This window comes from Phyllopteryx taeniolatus, chromosome 22 (genome assembly GCF_024500385.1).
Source record: "Phyllopteryx taeniolatus isolate TA_2022b chromosome 22, UOR_Ptae_1.2, whole genome shotgun sequence".
Taxonomy (NCBI): domain Eukaryota; kingdom Metazoa; phylum Chordata; class Actinopteri; order Syngnathiformes; family Syngnathidae; genus Phyllopteryx; species Phyllopteryx taeniolatus.
In genome coordinates, this window is record NC_084523.1 from 2,550,659 (window position 1) to 2,571,777 (window position 21,119).

The 21,119-nt window shown below is 44.4% G+C and overlaps 3 protein-coding genes across 9 annotated transcripts; 2 read left to right on the plus strand and 1 right to left on the minus strand.

The window, feature by feature from the left end:
* The first annotated feature begins 26 nt into the window (after positions 1-26).
* Positions 27-10,967, plus strand: dhx57 (DEAH (Asp-Glu-Ala-Asp/His) box polypeptide 57). 4 transcript variants are annotated; one of them, XM_061761499.1, is made up of 24 exons: positions 27-249; positions 363-665; positions 754-939; positions 1,004-1,279; positions 1,350-1,538; positions 1,824-2,656; positions 3,880-4,034; positions 4,107-4,228; positions 4,428-4,623; positions 4,731-4,855; positions 5,124-5,257; positions 5,332-5,386; positions 5,448-5,659; positions 5,733-5,849; positions 6,049-6,145; positions 6,842-7,015; positions 7,081-7,281; positions 7,553-7,829; positions 7,921-8,016; positions 8,097-8,318; positions 8,424-8,498; positions 9,221-9,355; positions 9,436-9,636; positions 10,235-10,967. In XM_061761499.1, the coding sequence occupies exons 3-24, from the start codon at positions 779-781 to the stop codon at positions 10,376-10,378; spliced, it is 4,197 nt and encodes a 1,398-aa protein (XP_061617483.1). In that variant the 5' UTR covers positions 27-249; positions 363-665; positions 754-778; the 3' UTR covers positions 10,379-10,967. The 4 variants fall into 4 exon arrangements, with proteins under 4 accessions (XP_061617483.1, XP_061617482.1, XP_061617481.1 ...); XM_061761498.1 differs by having other exon boundaries at positions 429-665; XM_061761497.1 differs by having other exon boundaries at positions 433-665.
* A 362-nt stretch (positions 10,968-11,329) lies between these two features.
* stmp1 (short transmembrane mitochondrial protein 1) lies at positions 11,330-12,532 on the minus strand. Of its 2 annotated transcripts, XR_009786336.1 has the most exons (4): positions 12,383-12,532; positions 12,150-12,203; positions 11,915-12,051; positions 11,330-11,544 (listed from the first exon to the last, which is right to left on the minus strand). XR_009786336.1 is itself a non-coding variant. In XM_061761521.1 (3 exons), exons 1-3 carry the CDS (start codon positions 12,395-12,397, stop codon positions 11,980-11,982), a joined length of 141 nt encoding a protein of 46 aa, XP_061617505.1. In that variant the 5' UTR covers positions 12,398-12,532; the 3' UTR covers positions 11,601-11,979. The 2 variants fall into 2 exon arrangements, 1 of the variants encoding a protein (XP_061617505.1); XM_061761521.1 differs by lacking the exon at positions 11,330-11,544 and having other exon boundaries at positions 11,601-12,051.
* Positions 12,533-12,664: 132 nt separating this feature from the next.
* Positions 12,665-20,833, plus strand: LOC133471697 (dynamin-1-like protein). 3 transcript variants are annotated; one of them, XM_061761510.1, is made up of 19 exons: positions 12,665-12,891; positions 14,308-14,449; positions 14,818-14,864; positions 14,937-15,008; positions 15,289-15,375; positions 15,444-15,606; positions 15,725-15,845; positions 16,063-16,194; positions 16,678-16,884; positions 16,971-17,091; positions 17,165-17,320; positions 17,396-17,485; positions 18,203-18,295; positions 18,575-18,628; positions 18,852-18,923; positions 19,335-19,466; positions 19,550-19,659; positions 20,292-20,451; positions 20,527-20,833. In XM_061761510.1, exons 1-19 carry the CDS (start codon positions 12,790-12,792, stop codon positions 20,581-20,583), a joined length of 2,118 nt encoding a protein of 705 aa, XP_061617494.1. In that variant the 5' UTR covers positions 12,665-12,789; the 3' UTR covers positions 20,584-20,833. The 3 variants fall into 3 exon arrangements, with proteins under 3 accessions (XP_061617494.1, XP_061617492.1, XP_061617493.1); XM_061761508.1 differs by lacking the exon at positions 18,852-18,923; XM_061761509.1 differs by lacking the exons at positions 12,665-12,891; positions 14,818-14,864; positions 18,852-18,923 and having other exon boundaries at positions 14,320-14,449.
* Positions 20,834-21,119: the final 286 nt, after the last annotated feature.

The window sequence follows — 21,119 nt, forward strand, 5'->3', positions numbered from 1 at the left end:
CAACTCTGAATTCCGCCCAATCAACGAGCCGCATTCACCTGGCTAGTGCAGGCCTCGGCTGTCTTTCGTTTGTAAAATGTTCACTCTAAATCGTGACATTTAAGTTTTATATATATATATATATATTTTTTTTTTTTTGGGCAGTCGCTATCGTTTCCCAACCCAAAATTCCCTCAACGTTTCCAATGAGAAAGTAGCGAGAAAGCCTCTTGTTTCTTTGGCGAGTTCGACCTACGTGGGAGCTGGCCGGTATGCTTTTTAGCTAGCGTTAGCACAATTTTAGCGTTGTAAATAAGTACACGGTTGCGTTATTCGATACGTCATAGGTTTGGTCTGTTTTGTTGCTTTTGTCCACGTCATAGGTTTTGTCTGTTTTGTTGCTTTTTTTTGTCCTCGGGTACTTCACAACACATCACATTGGTGGTCAGCCAGGCGTGTACGGAAGTGGACACATCGCCCCGTTTGGGGAGTTGCGCCGCACGCTCAGTTGCATAATTTTCGCCTTGGGGGCCACCATCTCATCGCTCGCACGGTCCACACCGAACGGAAGGGCTACAAACGCGGCGGCCCACAGCTATGTGCCACTCCGCGCTGCATGCCCGCAACTTGCCTTTGACTCCACTCACGTTATTGGATTCCTACCGTCTGATTACGGGATTTTGAGGGTGAGCGGTCTTTTAAGCAACATTTGACACACCCAAAATATCTGACTTTACAACGATAATAATTTTTAAAATGACCACTGTTTCCTAGTCAAACCAGTTTGTTGTTGTCAAAAATGAGTGCGAGGAGAAGAGGTGGGAAGCCCAACAGAGGTGGATGGAAATTTAACAAGCCAGGAGGAGGAGGAGGAGGAGGAGGTAGAAAAGGAGGAAGCGGCGGCTGGGATGATGACGATGATGATTTCACCCTTGATTTTGGACCACGGCCATCCAGCAGGTATGATAAAAAAAATTTTTTAGTGTAAATATTTCTTTATTCATACTCTGGATTTCCCCCCTAGACCCACCAAAGCACGAGGTGGCGGCAGCCATACCAGCAGCAGTAGGAATGGCAATCCCGGATGGGGAGGTAGCGATCGAAACAAATACAATAGAGCCGAGTCTGTTCTCCCCAAATCCCTGGCTAAGAACAGAACATACACCAAGGCAAGTGACAGCAGCAAACCAGAGGCGAGCACCATGCCTATGCAGAAGATTTTAATGACCGACAAGAATCAAGAACTCCTCAAGGAGCTGCTGTGGGACCTGCGGACACGGGACTTCGACGAGCATGAAGAGTAAATCAGCTTTTTAACAAGCATGAGGAGCATTAAAACACTTAAAAATCCATGTATCTTACATCCTTAGTGAGACTGGTTTCGATGATTTACAAGAGGAGGAACACGATGAACTGGACCAACGTGAGGAAGGCCAGTTTTGGAGCACCAACGACGAGCCGGTGGAGAGAGCAGAGAGCCCGAGAGAGTACGAATCGGACAACGACCGTCCTCCAGCCGAACCTATCGTCTCCGTGTTTGCTATAGGCAAACTCTGCAGGTGAAAGCACATTTACGGCGTTCCCCTGCTGTACTGTGGTTCAGCGACTATGCAGATTTTTTTGTGTGTAACGTATCTACTTGCCTATTGCAGAAATATGGTACTAATACACCAAATTCGGACTTGCCTGTATACATTAAAACCTATAGAAATGATATCTTCAAAAATCTGCAGTATATTGGGGTGCGTTCCATGTTCCAGACCCACCGTCAATGAACTGGGGTTTTGTATGTCATGATATGATGTACAGTAATTTTAACCTTTTAACCTTGCTGTTTGGTCTAGGTATGGCTTTGACCGGGAGCGCAGCAAGCAGGCACTGGAGTCCAGTGGAGGAGAATTTGGCGCGACACTGGAGCAGCTCCTTCAGCAGGTTTACACCGAACGCTACGGAAAGGAAGCAGTTTCCAGTGCGGACCTCGCCGCCATGCCCATGGATGAGTGTCTGAACCAGAGGCAGGAGGAAGCGCTGGCGCTGGCTGCCATTTACGGCGACCGCTTCCAGGAGCGCATTGCCAATTCAGTGTGGGTAATAACCTTGGATGGCCTGTTCCTTACAGACAACATTGGAAAAAACTACAGTGCGAATCAGAACGGTTTTAAGTCTTCTAAAAAAGTCTGCCAGTTTTACATGAAAGGAAGAGGCTGCAGGTATGGGAACAAATGCAAATTCAAGCACCAGGCTCCTGATAAAGGCTTATCAAAGCTACAGGGACCAGCTCAAGCTGGGATAAGCAGCTATTCTCCCCCGGAGTATGAACTGGAGATCCGTTTCCCGAAAGGAAACCGCTACCCATATCAAGCACCAGTTGTCGCCTTCAGCACCAACGCCGAGTCCGTCGGCGCCGCCGGGAGGCTCAGCGTGACTGAAAGGTTGTTTGGGGAGGCACTGACGGCCGCCCAAAACAATGAACCCGTGGTTTATACTCTGGTCAGCATATGCGAGGACGAGACCACCATGAAGGAGCTGCTGGACGTCGCACATCACAAATACAGCAAGCCGCAGCCCGTTGTGGTTCCTCCTGCCTCGGTTGTGCCGGCAAAGCGTAAAAGTGTGACGAACAACGCTTCGGAGGAAAACGTCTGTCCCAGCAGGAGGATCACGGCGCCAGTAGACCGTGAGGACACTTCTACATTGATTAAATCAGCTCGACTTTCCAAAACTTCATTCACTGTCTGTTTCCTTTTCACTGTATGACGTAAGAAACAATCCAAATGATTTCTAATATAGAATTAAGGTCGGAATTGGCCTCACGAAAAGTATTTTCTTATGTGAATAGTGTGTAATAGTGCTTGAGTTGCACTTTGAACTGAACTACAGTCACCCCTCGCTATGGCACGGTGTTTTGCATTTTGTGGCTTCACTGAATCACAGATATGTATTTTTTGAATCATACATGGCGGATTATTTTTCTACATGCACTGTTACTGCAGAGCAATAAGCGCGAGCCAGGAGGAAAGTGTGCGTCAAAGAATATCCAAAGTTTGGGATCAGTACTCTAAAGTGCAGTTCCTTTTGCAAAGCACAACTGGCTTAAGTGACACAATTGCACACCTCCGGTAAAGTAAACATCATTAGCTAATTTAATATAGCCTACCGCTGTGTGTTGGAGAACTCATTGTAATCCCTCCACCTGTAGGATAGACACAGCTGCTGGTGCACTTTCAATTGCTTTATTTAAGCAAGCTGAAAAAAATAAACACAAGCACATAATCACACACGACCTGCCGTTTGTGACAAGTGGCGCAGAGTCGCTCAACACGCAGAGGGGTTAACACCCAGCCAACTCTAGTCATTCACAGTCATACAGTACTGTATAATTTGAGGATGGTGGCCCCAAGAGGGGGCGGCACGGTGGACGACTGGTTAGAGCGTAAGCCTCACAGTTCTGAGGACCAGGGTTCAATCCCTGACTGTGAGTGTGAATGGTTGTTTGTTTCTATGTGCCCTGCGATTGGCTGGCAACCAGTTCAGGGTGTACCCCGCCTCCTGCCCGATGACAGCTGGGATAGGCTCCAGCACGCCCGCGACCCTAGTGAGGAGAAGCGGCTCAGAAAATGGATGGATGGATGGATGGCCCCAAGAGGACAAAGATAATATTTGTGCCTCTCACGCATATACTGTACTGTGGTATTGGTAATATGCATAAAGATGTAAACTGTATATAAATAATGAAATAAATATATGGTCGCTACTTCGCTGATATCGTCTGTCACGTGTTAAATGAGGAATTAGTGTACTCAAATACCTTTAACTGTATGTATGGACATAACCACAGTGGAGCTGCATTAGTGGTGCCTGTGTCCAAATTCCACCATGTCTTTTGTTTTTGTGGGAAAGGGACTGGAGGGGCAGAGGGGCGGGAAGACGACGACGAGGTCTCCGCCGTCCCCATCGAGAACGTCAGCTCCGTCAACCTGAGGAAGAAAGTGGCCAATAATCTCAACTCGCTCCAAGAGAATGGCAAACTGTGCAGAGACTTTCACAGGAAACAGGTGCAGGCATGAGTAAAAAAAATAAAGTCCAACTGCGTTGCCGTTTGAATGACTCAATGTGTTACGCCGCAGTCCTCCAAGCGCTTCAGGTCAATGCTGGAGCAGAGGACAAAGCTGCCGGCTTGGAACGAAAGAGACAACATTCTGGATCTGTTGGACGGGTATCAAGTGTTGGTTGTCAGCGGCATGACGGGGTGAGCCACTCAAAAGGATCCGCTTCATCTTGTGATACTGATTTATTCATTTCTTTTTCAGTTATTGAATAATTGGTGATTTTTTTTTTTTTTTTTTTTTTTTTTGGGTACATAATAAAACATGAATACAAATTTTACACGAACATTCTTTTATTCATTTCCTAGGGGCCAAATTAATTAAGATTTATCTTCTCTGAAGGTGCGGTAAGACAACTCAGATCCCCCAGTTCATTCTGGATGCTTCCTTGAGCGGTCCGGCGGACAAGGTGGCCAACGTCGTCTGCACTCAGCCACGCCGCATCTCCGCCATCTCAGTGGCCCAGCGGGTGGCGCAGGAGCGGGCCGAGAGTCTTGGCAACTCCGTGGGCTACCAGATCCGCCTTGAGAGTGTCCGGGTGCGCGCACAGACTTGTTTGCATAATATCCAAAAGCCAGAAAGGGTAAAAAAAATGTAACCTGTTCTATTTAGCAAATACCTTGTGTTTCTTTCCACTGCTTTCAGTCGTCTGCCACCAGGCTGCTTTACTGCACCACAGGAGTGTTGCTGAGAAGGCTGCAGGGCGACGTGGACCTTCAAGGCGTTACCCACGTCGTCGTGGATGAGGTGCATGAGCGCACAGAGGAGAGGTTCGCTATCCAAGCAGTTCTCTCTTGGAATTGTCTTCAAAACAGGCTTTTCACTTAAGGCTGGGCGACGTGTCCTTCAAATAACAAAACAAAAAAAAACGCATATATATCCCCTACAAATGTCTGATTTTAGTACGCCCCCCCCCCCCCCCCCCCCACACACACACTTATAGAAAAAGGAAATGGCAATGGCATTCAAAATAAGTTAATTTAAACTTTCCAAAAATATTTTGACTTATGGCATTGTTTTGATTCCCGCTCTGTGCAGTGACTTCCTCCTGTTGGTCCTCAAAGACCTGATTCTTCAGAGACCTGACTTGAAAATTATCCTCATGAGCGCCACACTCAATGCCAACCTCTTCTCTGAATATTTCTACAGCTGTCCAACTGTACACATACCTGGTAAGAAAGCTACCATTTTCTTTTTTTTGTGTGATTTCCTATCAGCGAATATATATCAATGTAAATCTGTCCAGGTTGCACTTTCCCTGTCACCCAGTTTTTCCTTGAGGACGTCATCTCTTTAACCCGGTAAGTGCTTCGTCATAGATGAAATTTGAAACCTTGCAACAGTCTCCATTGGTGTTGTCAGGTATGTGATGGAGGACGGGAGCCCTTACATGCGCTCAACGAGACCGAACCCTTCTGTGAGTGGGCAGGGAGGAAGAGGAAAGCCAAAGGACATTGTGGACACCTTGGGGGATGACATGTGGAACTTCATGTCTTTCACGAAAAAGGACTTTGTCAAAGACTCTGTGCCCGACCAACAACTCAGCCTGCAGGAACTCACGGTTAGATTCAAAGGTGAAGTGAGGACCAGCGTCACTGATTTTGCAACAACGACATGGCCAAATTAACTGTTTTGCTGCCCATGCAGATTGTAAAGCGTCTGTGCTGAAGACCATTGCTGCAATGGACCTGGATAAGATCAACATGGACCTGATTGAAAGTCTGCTGGAGTGGATTGTGGATGGAAATCACAGTTATCCCCGAGGCAAGAATCACTTAATTTTACTGAACATGCAGTTAGGCGACAATCATCCACTACACATTCACAAATTAACTTTTTTGTTTTTTTGTTTTTTTTAATAAACCTATGCTGAGTTATTTGCTGGAAAACTCTCCCTATTTCTATTTGTCTGTGCTCCTCTGTACCTCTAATGTTAAACTTTGATGGGGCTTGTGTGCTCCAGGTGCAGTGCTGGTGTTTCTTCCAGGCCTCGCTGAGATCAAGATGCTCTACGAGCAGTTGCAGTCAAACAGGAAGTTCAACAACAGGTGCAAAGACAGGTCGAGGTCCCTTTGAACATGAATATAGGAATCGCCCGCTATCCTGTGCTTCACCTATTTTGGTCCCACTATACATTAGCTTTTTCTGTTGAGCATGAAGTACAAATACATTTGCAATGTGTTTAAAAAGTATATTTCAATACATACCATTGTGATTACGGGAGGGGGGGGGGGGGGGGGGGGGGTTATTGTTGGGCTTGAACTATAAAACAAACATTTTTTAGTTTTTGGTCCATAATTATTCTGATTTTCTCTATATTTTTATGCTTGCCGTTTTTTTTTTCTTCAAAGACGTTTACGGTGTATTTGAATAAGTTTCAATGTGATTCCAGTGTGTAGGAGGGTTATTTTAAGGCTAAACCTATAAAACAAATGTTTTTATTTTCATCCAAAGATTACATATGCAAAGTATTTTCTGTACATTTTATGCTCACAATTTTTCTGTGTTTATGTTCCGTTGTGTTCGTGTTTAAAATATATTTAAATGTGTTAAAGCGTATGGGAGGGGTATTTTTAGGCTTACACTATTTTAAATACATTTTTATATGGCCGTTACAGTGCAGATTTTCACCCCTTGTTGAACGGGGATCACTTTTTTTTTTCTTCTTTTTCTTCATGTGTTCTTTACTGGAGGCGGGTATCATGTCTCAATGAATTGTGGTGATTAATGTGAGCCATGTGTGTGACCAACGTCAGATGTGTGGTGTACCCGCTCCACTCCACTCTGTCCAATGAGGAGCAGCAGGCCGTCTTCAGTCGCCCCCGTGAGGGCGTCACAAAGATCATCATCTCCACCAACATCGCCGAGACCTCGGTCACCATCGACGATGTGGTGTACGTCATCGACTGCGGGAAGATGAAGGAGAAAAGGTGACTTTCCAACACCCGAGACCTGTGATGGTCTGTGTTGTAAGTGTGCCCGGTGCCCTTTTCAGGTACGACGCAACCAAAAGCATGGAGAGCCTGGAGGATACGTGGGTGTCACGGGCCAACGCGCTTCAGAGAAGGGGCAGGGCAGGCCGCGTGGCCTCAGGGGTCTGTTTCCACCTCTTCACCAGCCACTGCTTCCGGCACCAGCTGGCTGAGCAACAGCTTCCTGAGATCCAGAGAGTTCCTCTGGAGCAGCTTTGCCTCCGGTAGATCCATCTGTTTCACTCGCTGCGTGCCAAAAATACATAGCAAAAACTCAAATTTAACCAAGATTAGATATGTCAAATCAAGGCAAAATATAGTCTTTGTCTGCCAATGTATTTCCAAGCATGTGAATGTACAATTGTACCATAATTCTATAAGTAATCCAGTTTTGGAGGCTGGTAATGTTTACTTGTTTTCGGCAATCTTGCCAAGTTTCTTGTTTTATTGTTAGATAATTTTTCTTAAATGAAGTAATCTTTTCGCTTCTGACAGCATCAAGATCCTGGACGTGTTCGCAGAGCAAACGCTGGAGTCCGTCTTCTGTCGCCTCATCGAGCCGCCGGCCACGGGCAGCTTGGACGCGGCCAAGCAGCGCCTGCAGGACCTGGGCGCCTTGACGTCCGAGGAGAAGCTCACACCGCTGGGCTACCACCTGGCCTGCCTACCCGTCGACGTCCGCGTCGGCAAGCTCATGCTGTATGGCGCCATCTTCCGCTGTCTGGACCCAGCACTCACCATCGCTGCCAGCCTTGCGTTCAAATCACCTTTTGTAAGAACTGTTGAGAAACCAATGTATGAGGGTTCACTGTATTTTATTACATCACTAAATTGTATGTGATGCCTTGGTGTCTCTTATCAAGGTGTCACCATGGCACAAACGTGATGAGGCCAACGACAAGAAAATGGCCTTTGCGCTCGCCAACAGTGACCATCTGGCCCTGCTCCAGGCATACAAGGTAACAATCTACAGACAAGAACCAGTGTTGATTCACATTTGAGCCTAATCATAAATATGCTGGTATCTTTTTTTTTTTAGGGTTGGTGTGACGCTGAAAAGGCAGCCGACTTGTCCGGCCCCCATTATTGCCGGCAGAACTTCCTGTCTGTGCGAGTTCTGCAGGAAATCGCTTGCCTCAAGCGTCAGTTTGCCGAGCTGCTGTCTGACATCGGTTTCATCAAAGAGGGGCTGAGGTCCAGAGTGATTGAGCGGCTTGGCTCCAAAGGCTCTGACGGGCTTCTAGAGGCTACTGGACCAGAGGTACCACATCTATCAACCTGTATATGACCACTGTTTTTATGCTTCGCCTTAAGTTGGAGAAAGAAAAAAAAAGCTAACAAAATTAACACTTCTGCTCTGTTTAAGGCAAACCTGAATGCAGATAACATCCATCTAATGTCTGCCATGCTGTGTGCTGCCCTCTATCCTAATGTGGTGCAGGTACATGCTTGTTTCCAAATCCGAGATACGCATTTAATGTATCAGTGGGTGGTGAAGGGCTACATTTCATTTTTAAAATGGACAGATTGGTGAGATAATTTGTGGATAATAAGGTAAAAAAAAAAAGTGTATTTACAATAGTTCATTTTAATAATACACTATATATTTTAATTTGTAATGAATGAGAGACACACATAAAATGAATAAATACATTTTAACTAAGGAATTTGCAGAAGAAAAATGGCTCAACAATGCTCAATTATTGCGGGACCCTTGATAATTTAAATGCTTGGTGGCCAGAATTAGAGAACAAAGTGGGGCATATGTGTGTGCAATAAACCCCCTCCCCCATTCATGGATTAATTTTTTTTTTTTTTTTAAATATAATTGTATCCCTCTCACATGCTTTAAACACACTTAAATTTGGTAACGCACACTTTTTAAACACGGTGTAAATAGATATGAACACAAAATAATTGTATGAAATGTATAGAATATACTCTACATATTGTTTATAGATATGTGCTTATAACAGGCAGGGCAGACCGATGAACCGTATTATAGTGGTCAAACACTGTACTGCATACTTTTCCCGACGCTGATTTAATGTGTTCTTCCTCCATTAAATTGAATAACGCTTTGAGTCGCACGAGCAAACAGACAAACTGCCATCAAACTACTGACATGGGCGTAACACTTGCCAAGCTGTGTTTGATCTCCAGGTCCAAGCCAGCGAGGGGGTTTGCAAGTTGACCGTCAAAGGAGTGGTCAAGATGCTCCCCAAGGCCAACGAGCTGCGCTTCCTGACCAAGAGCGACGGCTGCGTCCACGTTCACCCCTCGTCCGTCAATTACAACGTGAGTGGGACGATGAAATGAACAAAGCTCAGCCTCGTACGCACCGACTCGAGTCGACTTGTGTCACCTCTGTGCTAAAGGTACGTAAATACCCCAGTCCCTACCTGGTGTACCTGGAGAAGGTGAAAACCTCCCGGGTTTTCATCCGGGACTGCAGCATGGTGTCCGTGTACGCTTTGGTCCTCTTTGGAGGCGGGGAGGTCAACGTGGAGATGCACAAGGGCAAGTTTGTCATATCCCTCGACGATGGATGGATTCGGTTCGCTGCCGATTCTCACCAGGTCAGCACAAATAAGGGGTGAATTTATTCCTCACCAGTAACGCTGTGATGGTGTGTGTTAGCCAGAGGTGGCAAAAGTACTCACACTCTATATTTAATTTGAAGTACGGATACTTGTGTCAAAAAATAGAAGTTGTGAAACGACTACTGTACTTAAAGGTCCCATGCAATCAAAATCCAATTTTTGTGACTGGTTTATGCATAACATAGGTGAGCAATTCAGTCAGAGCAAAGCTAATTTACATGCCACATTTTAATGAGGAATTTGGCCGTCTCAACTGCCAGGTGTAAAAAGACCAAGTAAAATAGCTTGAAAAGAACCTTCTGGGCATTTCCAACCCAGATTATCGTGCAAACCCAATAAAAACAAATCAAAGATTATCAAAAATATTTTTTTTCAAAATCTGATTTCATGGGACCTTGAAGTAAAAGTTAAACAAAATTGTCTGAAATGTACTTACGTGGTGGCACAACCGGGGGGGGGGGGGGGGAATCCTTTGAACAAAAAATAGTAATTTAAATTGTAAAAAGTCGTCAGAAAAAATATATACAGTTCTCAAAACAAAAAAAAGTGAATGATGTATTTGTACTTGATACAGGTGGCTGAACTGGTGAAGGAGCTGCGCTGGGAGCTGGACCGCCTGCTGGAGGACAAAATCCGGAACCCTAGCATGGACCTGTGCAGCTGCCCCCGCGGCTCCCGCATCATCCGCATGATCGTCAACCTCGTGTCCACTCAGTAGCTCTGCCACTGGTTCACTCTCCGAAGTGCTTCGTTTTCCCACATCTTTCTGACTCCTATAGGTTATGTTCCCATGCTTGTTTTTTTCCTCACGCACATTGTTGAAGTAGCCATCTATGGATTAATGGGTATGAAAGAAAAAATATGCACTCGAGCACAATGTGTTTGCTTTTTGTGCGTCATTGCTTACCAACAAAAGCATCGTGTCCTGACAGCATTTTAATTTATTTTTTTGGGCTATAGGGACTGCGTGTTGACTGAAATTCACACGGCATTGCATTATTTAAGCACACTTACACCGCAAATCTTCGTCACCATGCTGTCACATTACATTATATCATGGACTGTGTGTGTGTGTCTCCCAATTGTTTTGCACCAACTTCTTGGGATCCATATTGGAAGCGTTGTACCGAAAGTGACTGCACTGACAATAATGTTTTTGACAGGGAGCTCCAGTTGTGTGTCCATGCTTTTCACACATTTAACGTGATCTGAATGTATTTGCACGTTTACGAAGTCACGCCAAGTGCTCTTTGAATGTGGGGAGTTGCCAAATAATTTGTCTTAAAACATTAAAAAGTTGGCTTTTATTTGCATCTTCACTTCATTGTGATATTTCGGCGCCGGGTCTTTCACAAGCTTGTGGGTTAGGCCAACCTTTTCTTTGCATGGGTCTGTGCTCTTGCCATGACAACGGGACCAAAACAAACAAGGAGCCAGTCGAAACCTTTCTTTTGGCTTTTCAACCGCCGGAAAGAACCGTTAAGCTCTGTTTGTTCTGCTTTTTAGAGACAGCAAGAACATGTTTTTGTAAAGATAAATATATTTTTAAGATCAGTAAACTGAATTATTTGAATAATTAACCAGATGGGCTGATTGTGTACCTCTCCTATGGTAAGGCTTTGTAAATAACATGCAAATGACTACCGTAATCAAAAAAGAGTGAGTCGTCTATTTTTTATTTTGTTTATTTTTTTAAAAGGCCACCAAATCAAGATCCCACAGCTCGAAACCCACCAAGAAGATTGGCTCTCCAAAAACAGACAAGAGGTCGACTGGTGACAAAGCCATGAAAAAAGATGTGGACTTCCTCAGTGCTGCAGCCGTGCAGAACCTGTACTACATCGCTCACAATGCAGCCGCCTGCCTGGAGTTAAGAGGGTATGGCTTGTCCAAGGACAAGAGAAAAATAAGAAAAAACAAGAAAAGGAAGAAAAAGTAAATATGAGTGAAGGGGATTTTTAATCCAGTCAAGTATTTGTGCCAACATTTGCTTCAACTATAAAACAAAAGCAACTTTAAAGGAATGCTCAGCAACTTTATTGGAAGCTGAATACGTTCAAATTGTTTCGTCATGCGATCAGAACATATGTGTCAAGCAGGTAACAAACTGGATTTACAAAAGCAAATGTGTACATTTTAAATCCAGCTCGCTTGTAAAAATACAAGTAACATTTCTGTGAAACCTGTTTCAGGCACTGTCATTATACTCCGTACATATATTTAAAGTATATCAAATGTACAATTGTTACACCACCCTGTGAAATAAATAGATGTTCTGCAGAGTGCATATTCTTGATGGAAACATCCTTCAACGTTCAGTCACTCAGGTGGTTTCTTCTTGGCCTCCACGTCTTTCTTGAACGCTTCGATTTTTTTGGCTATGTTTGGTACCTTAAAAACAAAACCCAAATGCAATGTAGACCAAAATAGCCAACACACTGAACACAATGGAGCATTGTGGCCTTGGGAGGAGGTAGTCGTCAACTTACATCGTAGTTCTGAGCGAGGTACATCCCCACAACATTGCCCAAGGTGAATCCAGCCTGAAAGATGACCACACATCAATTTTAAAGGCATCAAGCAGCATTCGGGTTCATATAGTCATGTTAGATTTTCGAAGACTGACCAAGTAACACTGTTGAGCTTTTAATGTAACAATTATGCTAGCCATCATTTAACTCCCGTAAATCGTCGATGAAGTACAAAAGTTGGTTTCACTCACCAAGAACTGTAACATAGTGCAATAATAAAGGCTTTAAGATGTCAGACTTATGACTTTGGGAGGGGGGAAAAAGGTAGTTATTACAGCTTAAAAGCGACCCACACAAACTATCTACGTCTGTCAAAGATAGGCTGTCATAAACAATGCGCGTACGCATGCGCGAGATTTGAAGCCAATGATGTGTTATCGCATTGTTTTCGGAGAGCAGGTTCTGTAGTCCTTTTCTCAGCTTGAGCTTCAAGCGAGTGTTGCGAGAGAAACTACAACTCCCATCGCCCCGAAGTCCCAAGTGCAGCTGCTGTTGTCGCAATGGTGGCGGCGCCGAGACATTGAATGACTTTGGTTCCATCACAAAAAAAACAAAACAAAAAAACCCGGCGAATTCGTCTTTTTGCGAAACCGAGGACATGGAGGCGCTTATTCCCGTCATTAACAAGCTCCAGGATGTGTTCAACACTGTGGGAGCGGATATTATTCAGCTACCGCAGATAGCTGTGGTGGGGACCCAGGTAAAACGCTGCGATAACGTTAAACTGTCAGGCACCTGGTGATAATAATTCAGCTAGCCAATGTTCATTAATTCTGAATTTCAGTGTAACATAACGGACATAAATGACACGGACGTACAAACGTAGGAGTGCTTTCAAGTCCCCCTTGGCAAAAACTGATAACCTTCATTCTGTGCTAATTTAAGAATCATATCACCACCCTGTTGGCCTAAAGAGGCCACGACTGGAGTAAAAGACAGGTGCATTTAGCGGTTTCATCATCATTATCATCATCATCAGCAACCTGTGAAAGAACCAGTTGCTACTTTCTTATTAGGTATTTTATGACTTTTTTTTTTTTTGGACTGACCGAGTGATGCTAATTCTGGTTTGGCATTTGGGAACTTGCCCCTTTGCCTATTTTCTGTTATTTGCTATATATAAAAAATAAACAAACCAAAAAAACCCTCACCTATTTTCTGTTTTGTGCTCAGGCCATCTGTTGAGGAGCATATAGGTCACGGGTGTAAATTTTTTTTTAGTCGTGGGCCACATTGTAGTTATGGCTTCCTTCAAAAGGCCATTATGACTTTGATTTAAATGAATTATCGCCTCATATAATCACATATACACAAGAAATGGTGATGGATAACTAGCTTTGAAATCACAAGCCAATAAAAAAACTTATTACATTTCTTTTAAAAGTGGGATTAGTAACCCCCAAAAAATGCTGGCAATATCTTAATGTTATTACAAGTAAAACATTTTTTTTGTATTTTCGCAAGAAACATGAAGTCGACGCACATGATTTGCTTTCGCGGGCCACATAAGTTGATGTGGCAGGCAGGATCTGGCCACCGGACCACGAGTTTGAAACCTATGGGACAGGCAATTCGAAACCCTTTTAGGGAGGGCATCAATAAATCGCATATTCTCACAACTCACGGCAGGCCTCGATCCCGATCCCAATCACCTATTTACGTTTTTTTGTGCTCTCTCTGTAATGCTCTATGATTGCAAATGCTAAAATAGTACAGTAAAACCTTGAATAAAACCAAAATGTATGAAAACCGACACAATATTTCCTATAAGAAATAATGTGACTCTATTTAATCTGTTCCAGGCACTCCAAGATTTTTTAACAAAAAACACATTTTATAGAGAATAGCTATAGTTTAACATACAGGAATGAATGGGAAATAATTATCAATGACTAAAGAAATTGTTAAATGAACATTAAACATGTATCGAAGGTGATACTGAATATTTAAGCCAATGTTAGTCATGGTCCCTGTGACCATGTTATAAATTGTTCGCACCCTCTATTGGTAAAACGTGTACACTTCAGCGTCCTTGGTTCCCTTGAAAAGCGGCATATCAATCTTATCATCATCTTTATCCGTCATTTCACCTTCTCTGTGCTTGTTACGTCTGCAGAGCAGTGGCAAGAGTTCCGTCCTGGAGAGCCTGGTGGGGCGTGACCTGCTCCCCCGCGGAACCGGCATCGTCACCAGGCGGCCTCTCATCCTCCAGCTGGTCCACGTCGATCCGGGAGATGTCCGCAAAAATGACGACATTGGTAGGGGCCAACACCCCCCTTCCAGAGGAGACCCTTTGGGGTTCTCTAGTCCCTTCCTATCCTTTTTTTTTGTGTTTTCTCGATCTTTTCCACCTCACTTTTTGGTGTCAATGAAGTTTTGTTGTTGTTGTTCAATCACTTGCAGATTCCAGTGTGTGGAAAAGCTCCATAAAGGTGCATGGTAGTAATCACGTTAATTAATGTATCCACCTACCTTCACTCGTCAGTACACTTGTTTTGATCGTCAGTTTTAGTAGACCCCCTTTTGCTGCCCCATGTGATGGCCAAGCATCCCACACACAATAGTTGCCAGTCATATTCCTGTCTTAAATTGTTTTTGCCCTAAAATATTCCCTCGTGTTGTACAGGCAGAGAAGGCGAAGAGTGGGGGAAGTTTCTGCACACCAAAAATAAGGTGAAGTTTGGTGTGATTTAAAACATGACTCAGTAATCACCCTTTTTTCCATGTATTGATTTTTTTTTCCAGCTCTACACTGATTTTGATGAAATCAGGCAAGAAATAGAAGCTGAAACAGAGCGAGTGTCAGGGAATAACAAGGTGAGATTTTTTTTTTTTTTTTTTTTACTGCATCACTCATTAAATGAAATTCCACAGCGAAAGCCTGGAATGAGATTTAAACCGAGAACCTAAAAATTGTGAGGCAGAGGTTCTAACCACCAGGTTCTAACCACCAGGTCCACCGTGCTGCCCTAATGTATTTTCCATGCCATTTAAATGGATTTAAATTCATAACCCTATCTGCCACTACTAATTTGCTAGATGATTTGATGTCATATACGTAATTAATTGGCAAGGTTTATTTTTCCCTCCTGTGTAGGGCATTAGTGATGAGCCCATTCATTTGAAGATATTTTCCCCCCACGTTGTCAACCTCACTCTGGTGGACCTGCCTGGCATCACCAAGGTAAGACAGCCCTGCTCTAAACCGAGCATACGCACGTCTTAACGTGAGAAATCCCCATTTTGTCGCAGGTGCCCGTGGGAGATCAGCCCAAAGACATCGAGATCCAGATACGAGATCTCATCCTGAAGCACATCTCCAACCCCAACTGCATCATATTAGCTGTCACCGCCGCCAACACGGATATGGCGACATCTGAAGCCCTCAAGGTGGCCCGTGAGGTGGACACTGACGGTAAAGCCCAAAATCAGTTCCCTTAGAAAAGTCATTCTCAAAGTGTGAGACGTGAAATAACTTGTGACCAATCCCTGGATATCATACAAGTAAAACCTCATGACATTTGACCCACCAGGCAGGAGGACATTGGCCGTGGTGACCAAACTGGACCTGATGGACGCTGGTACTGATGCCATGGACGTGCTGATGGGTCGAGTCATTCCCGTCAAACTGGGACTCATCGGCGTGGTCAACAGGTTAGCATCACACCCTCCTTTGCACACATTCACCATGAGTCGGGAGAGAAGTGCTCTGATACATGGATCAATATGTATTGTTTATTTACGGCATACGACTGTAATCAGAGCATGGCTTTTATACCCAGCATTAGATATTCATAATGACTATGCCCGAAGCAGCATTGGTGTACCGTCTAGGGAGAATAGAATACTGTTAATCACCTGATGTTTACAGGAGCCAGCTGGACATCAACAATAAAAAGTCTGTGGCTGACGCAATCCGTGACGAACATGCTTTCCTGCAGAAGAAGTATCCCTCGCTTGCTAACAGGAACGGGACCAAATACCTGGCCAGGACCCTTAATAGGTCAGGGGATTGTCCATCTTGTGTCTCGTGTGGAACCAATGTACTATGTTGAAGTGAGTGGAGGAGCTTCATATAGTCAGGCCATAGCCTTGTCTAACAAAAAAAAGTGCTTCTTTGTCTCTGTTTCACACAAATAGCGAAAGGGGGACTGGGGGGTGGGGGCACTTTATATTCTAAAATTATAAAGGAATAATACCAAATAAAGTCAATTAAAAAAAAAAAAAAACAGGATTATTAGTTCAACTGACCAATTTTACCAATACTGTAAGGTGGTGAAAACGCTTTAACTTGGTCTTTAGGAACATTTACAGATGTTTTGTAACATGAAACACATTTTCTTGTGTGGAAAACTATTTGAAGAGCAAAGCCCCTTATTTGCTCAACATTCGAAAGGGTCTCGTAGCTAATTTTCCGGACATTGAGACGGTGAAGCTTGACTGCATATCTGCATCGTAACGAGAGCACACGCCCCTTCCCCTTCAGACTACTGATGCATCACATCCGCGACTGTCTGCCGGAGCTCAAGACGCGGATCAACGTGCTGGCCGCCCAGTACCAATCCCTGCTCGGCAGCTACGGCGAGCCCGTGGAGGACCAAAGCGCCACCTTGCTCCAGCTCATCACCAAGTTCGCCACCGAGTACTGCAACACCATCGAGGGCACGGCCAAGTACATCGAGACGGCAGAGCTGTGAGCGTCAAAACAAAATGTTATCATTTAATAATGTGGTCCGTGTGACTATCGCAGCTGATATCTCCCTCGCTGCCCCTTGTCAGGTGCGGCGGAGCCCGAATCTGTTACATATTCCACGAGACTTTTGGCCGAACGTTGGAGTGCGTCGATCCCCTGGGAGGCCTCAGCACCATCGATATCCTGACGGCCATAAGGAACGCGACCGTCAGTACTGCTTCACTTCGAGCTTTTTAGAAGTTACGAATGGCTGACCTTTGTCCTTCGGATCCTCCATCAGGGCCCTCGCCCGTCTCTGTTCGTGCCCGAGGTCTCCTTCGAGCTGCTGGTGAAGAAGCAGGTGAAACGCCTGGAGGAGCCCAGTCTGCGCTGCGTGGAGCTGGTCCACGAGGAGATGCAGAGGATCATCCAGCACTGCAGCAACTACAGCACGCAGGTTATCGCGTTTCCATGGTATCTGCTTCTTGTTATCTTATTGGGATTCTGCTGCTAAACCAGAGTTTTCTACCAGGAGCTGCAGAGATTCCCGAAGCTCCATGAGGCCATCGTGGAAGTAGTCACTTCCCTCCTGAGGAAGAGACTGCCCATCACTAATGAGATGGTATCATCACATTCATCCTTTCTTCTTCTTTTCATGGACATGATAAATACATTTTGCGTCGAGGCATTTTTCGCTTAATTGTTGGAATATACTGCATATAAGGGACATTCCAATGAATTGGTGCCATTTGCTTGTTTTAACTCGCAAAACTTGTTTAACTCACTGGTTTTTTTTTCGTCTTTTTCTTTCAACTTTAAATCTGATAATACACATTGAGCTCCTCAAAATTTCATTCAGCTTTTTTTTTTTTTTTTTGGTCATTGTTTTATTGTACTGAAACTCCTCAATTTGATTAACATGACTGAAAGTCACAGAAGTGAGATTTTAGCCTACAATTAGTAAATATAGCCACATGGAATTTGGCTAATAGCATGTTGACACCGAGCACATTACAGTGATCCAGCAAAAAAAATATTTTAAAAATAAAATAAAAACAAAAATAATTTAGGTAACAGGACTGTGCTGAGATTTTACCCCCCCCCCCCCCCCCCCCCCCCAAAAAAAAAAGGATTTAAATTATTATATTTCAAGGTAAAGTCAAATTTTCCACTGTTAAAGGTAGATTTCATTCATCTTTTTAATTGTATTTATTACATATGCAATCAGATACATGTGCAGGACACTTTGTTTATGTCCCATATATGATTTGTGTCGCTGAAACTTGTTTGAATGTGAAATTTAAGCACAAGCTATTGCCTTGTTGCCCTGTTCTATTAGGTCCACAACTTGGTTGCCATTGAGCTGGCCTACATCAACACAAAGCATCCAGACTTTGCAGACGCCTGCGGGGTCATGAACAACAACATTGAGGTGTGCCCTTGCCTCTAGATATACCCCAAAATACACCGCTTTAAATTATTGAACCCTTTTTGTTATAAAGACAATACAGTGTATTGCTGCAGATGTAGAAACGTAATCATATGTAGCCGCTTGACTCCTTCTAAATCTCAGCTTGTTAGTTACAATTGTACTTTCATATATTTTACTATAAAAGCAGAGTTGGTGACTTTGCTTTTATTTTTGTAGTCTTGTGTGATGAGTAAGAGAACTTGGTGTGTTCTATTCCAATTCCTGCTTTTGTGTGTTTAGGAGCAACGGCGAAACCGGATGAGGGAGCTGCCCACCGCAGTGCCCAGGGATAAGGTAATATTCAAACAAGGCTTTGGAGATGTTATAAAAGCTTCATTTATGTTTAAAGCAACTCCAAAAGGGTGACCAAATCCTACATGTTCTTTCTCTCCTCAAACGACTGTGGACTGCAAACCCCTCTCTGTCTCTCCATATTTGTCCTCCACTTCTCTCTCTGTCGCTCCATCCCTCGCTCATTCGATCCCTCTCTCCATTCCTCCTCTCAAATTGCTGCCAGGCTCTTGGCAAAGGCCCGGCTGCGGTTTCTGGCGAGCCCACCGCGTCCGGAGCAGGTGCGAATGGTGCCAAGGTGGGCAGCTGCTGGCTCCGCGCCTGGGCGGCTGTGTCAATGGGTGGATGGCTTGGCTTGTACCCAAATCTTTATTTCCTGATGTCGTGCTCTTTTCGTACCCCCGCCGACCGCGACCTTTGTGGACTTGCACTAACAACGTGTGTTTCCTCCTGTAATGACCCATCACCCTTCTTTTTCCAAACTCTTGGTTTTGTTTCACATTCCAAGTCCGTGTGAAGTGCAGAACTTCACAGTCGTGACAATGGACTGTACAGTGGACCTCAATGCTGTTTTATTATTATTATTATTTTTTTTATGTTAGCTTCTTCTGATATATTTTCCTTTTTGACTGCACTATGACGACATGATGCTGTCCCCTTCTTAACGGTGTCTGAAAGCTTCACGTCGATGCTCCTTTTTTGATGCTAGGCTCCAGCAGCCGGGCCGCAGGGCGACGCGGACAGCACAGGCACCTGGAGGGGGATGCTCAAGAAAGGAGAGGACGGACCTGGCTCGGGCCCGGGAAGCCCTCTTAAAGGAGCCGTCAACTTGCTGGATGTGGTGACTTGTCCTCTTTGTCCTCCTCTCCTGATCCATTAGGAGGAGTATTGTTTGCCGAATAATCTCTCTCTTTGAACTTGTAGCCGGTACCGGTAGCCAGGAAGCTGTCGTCACGTGAGCAGCGGGACTGCGAGGTCATCGAACGCCTCATCAAGTCCTACTTCCTTATTGTGCGCAAGAACATCCAAGACAGGTAAGGAGTTGCATGACAACTATGACTGTCGCGCTGCAGCCCGGTCAGCCTCCAGAGAATGGCTTTGGGACAGTACAACTCATTAAACATCCTCTATTATATTTAAATGTATTATTGTGTGAATGCTTATTCTGCAGTTCAAATTTACCATCCCAACACATTCCCAAAATTCCCACATTTTCCATAATTCCATTCCATTCCCCCCCCTCCAAAATTAGTGATTCACTCCCAATGAGAAGTCCACAAAATAGTTCATCATTCCCGCATTCCGTTTTCCACATGAAAATTCCCAATTAAGACAATCTATATTCCATCCTCCTTCAACATTTCCAACAAAATATTTTTCATGTTTGAAAAATACCACATTCCCCAAATTCCACATTTTTTACAGTAAAATTCCAGATATTTCCACATTAAAATGCCCACATTTAGACATATTCCACATTATTCTCTGCTCCTTCAAAATTTCTTGATTGGTTGAAACCATTCCAACGACAAAATACTTTCCACATTCCAATATTACTCGATATCAATTCACGGCATTTCTACAGAAATTGCATCGCCCTGTTATTTTTGATGATGTCATTTCCAATGACCGCTGACTGGCTCCAACCACTCAATCTGCTCCTCAGCGTACCCAAGGCAGTGATGCACTTCCTGGTCAATCACGTGAAGGACAGCCTCCAGAGCGAGCTGGTGGGTCAACTCTACAAGTCGGGCCTCCTCAACGATCTGCTGACTGAGTCGGAGGACATGGCCCAGCGCCGCAAAGAGGCGGCCGACATGCTGCAGGTAAAATATGCCAGACTCCAGCATGTCCCCGAAGAAGCAATAGAAAGTTCCGTAACGGTTTCTTTGTGGTTGCAGGCGTTGCAGAAAGCCAGCCAGGTGATCGCTGAGATCAGGGAGACTCATCTGTGGTGAACTGGAAGATGCTCGAAGAATGCACTGAACCCTGCTGTAAAAGTAAATTATTCAATGAAATTAGAAACTCATGTACCTTCAAGACGCGCACGCTTTGAAGAGAATGCAAATGTAAATACAGTATGTTGTTGTGATCATGCGAGGCCTGTCGTGACACAATGTGATGACATTGTGACATTTTATTTATCGTCGCTGGACAAAGCTGTCAAAAAGTGATGTGGTCAATAAAAAAAAGATGCACTGACAAAAACGCTTTCAGTGGGGTCCGGGTGGGGATTGCATCGCCTGTGGAAAAATGAGCGGCAAGCCGTCACCAATTTGCTCAGTTTACATTCCCAGCAAGCTTCCGGACGATACGAAAGGAGGGTGAGGACACCTGATGTGACGTTCACCTTCCTTATGCTTCCAGTTCTTGACGTTTTGTGTCTGCAGTTATGACAGCCCCTGATTTGACTGAACGCGGTGGCAATGTACGAGTCTACCATCGTGCAGGTAAAAGCTTTCGATTCTTGCTCGCCTCCACCTGGTGGCGAGAA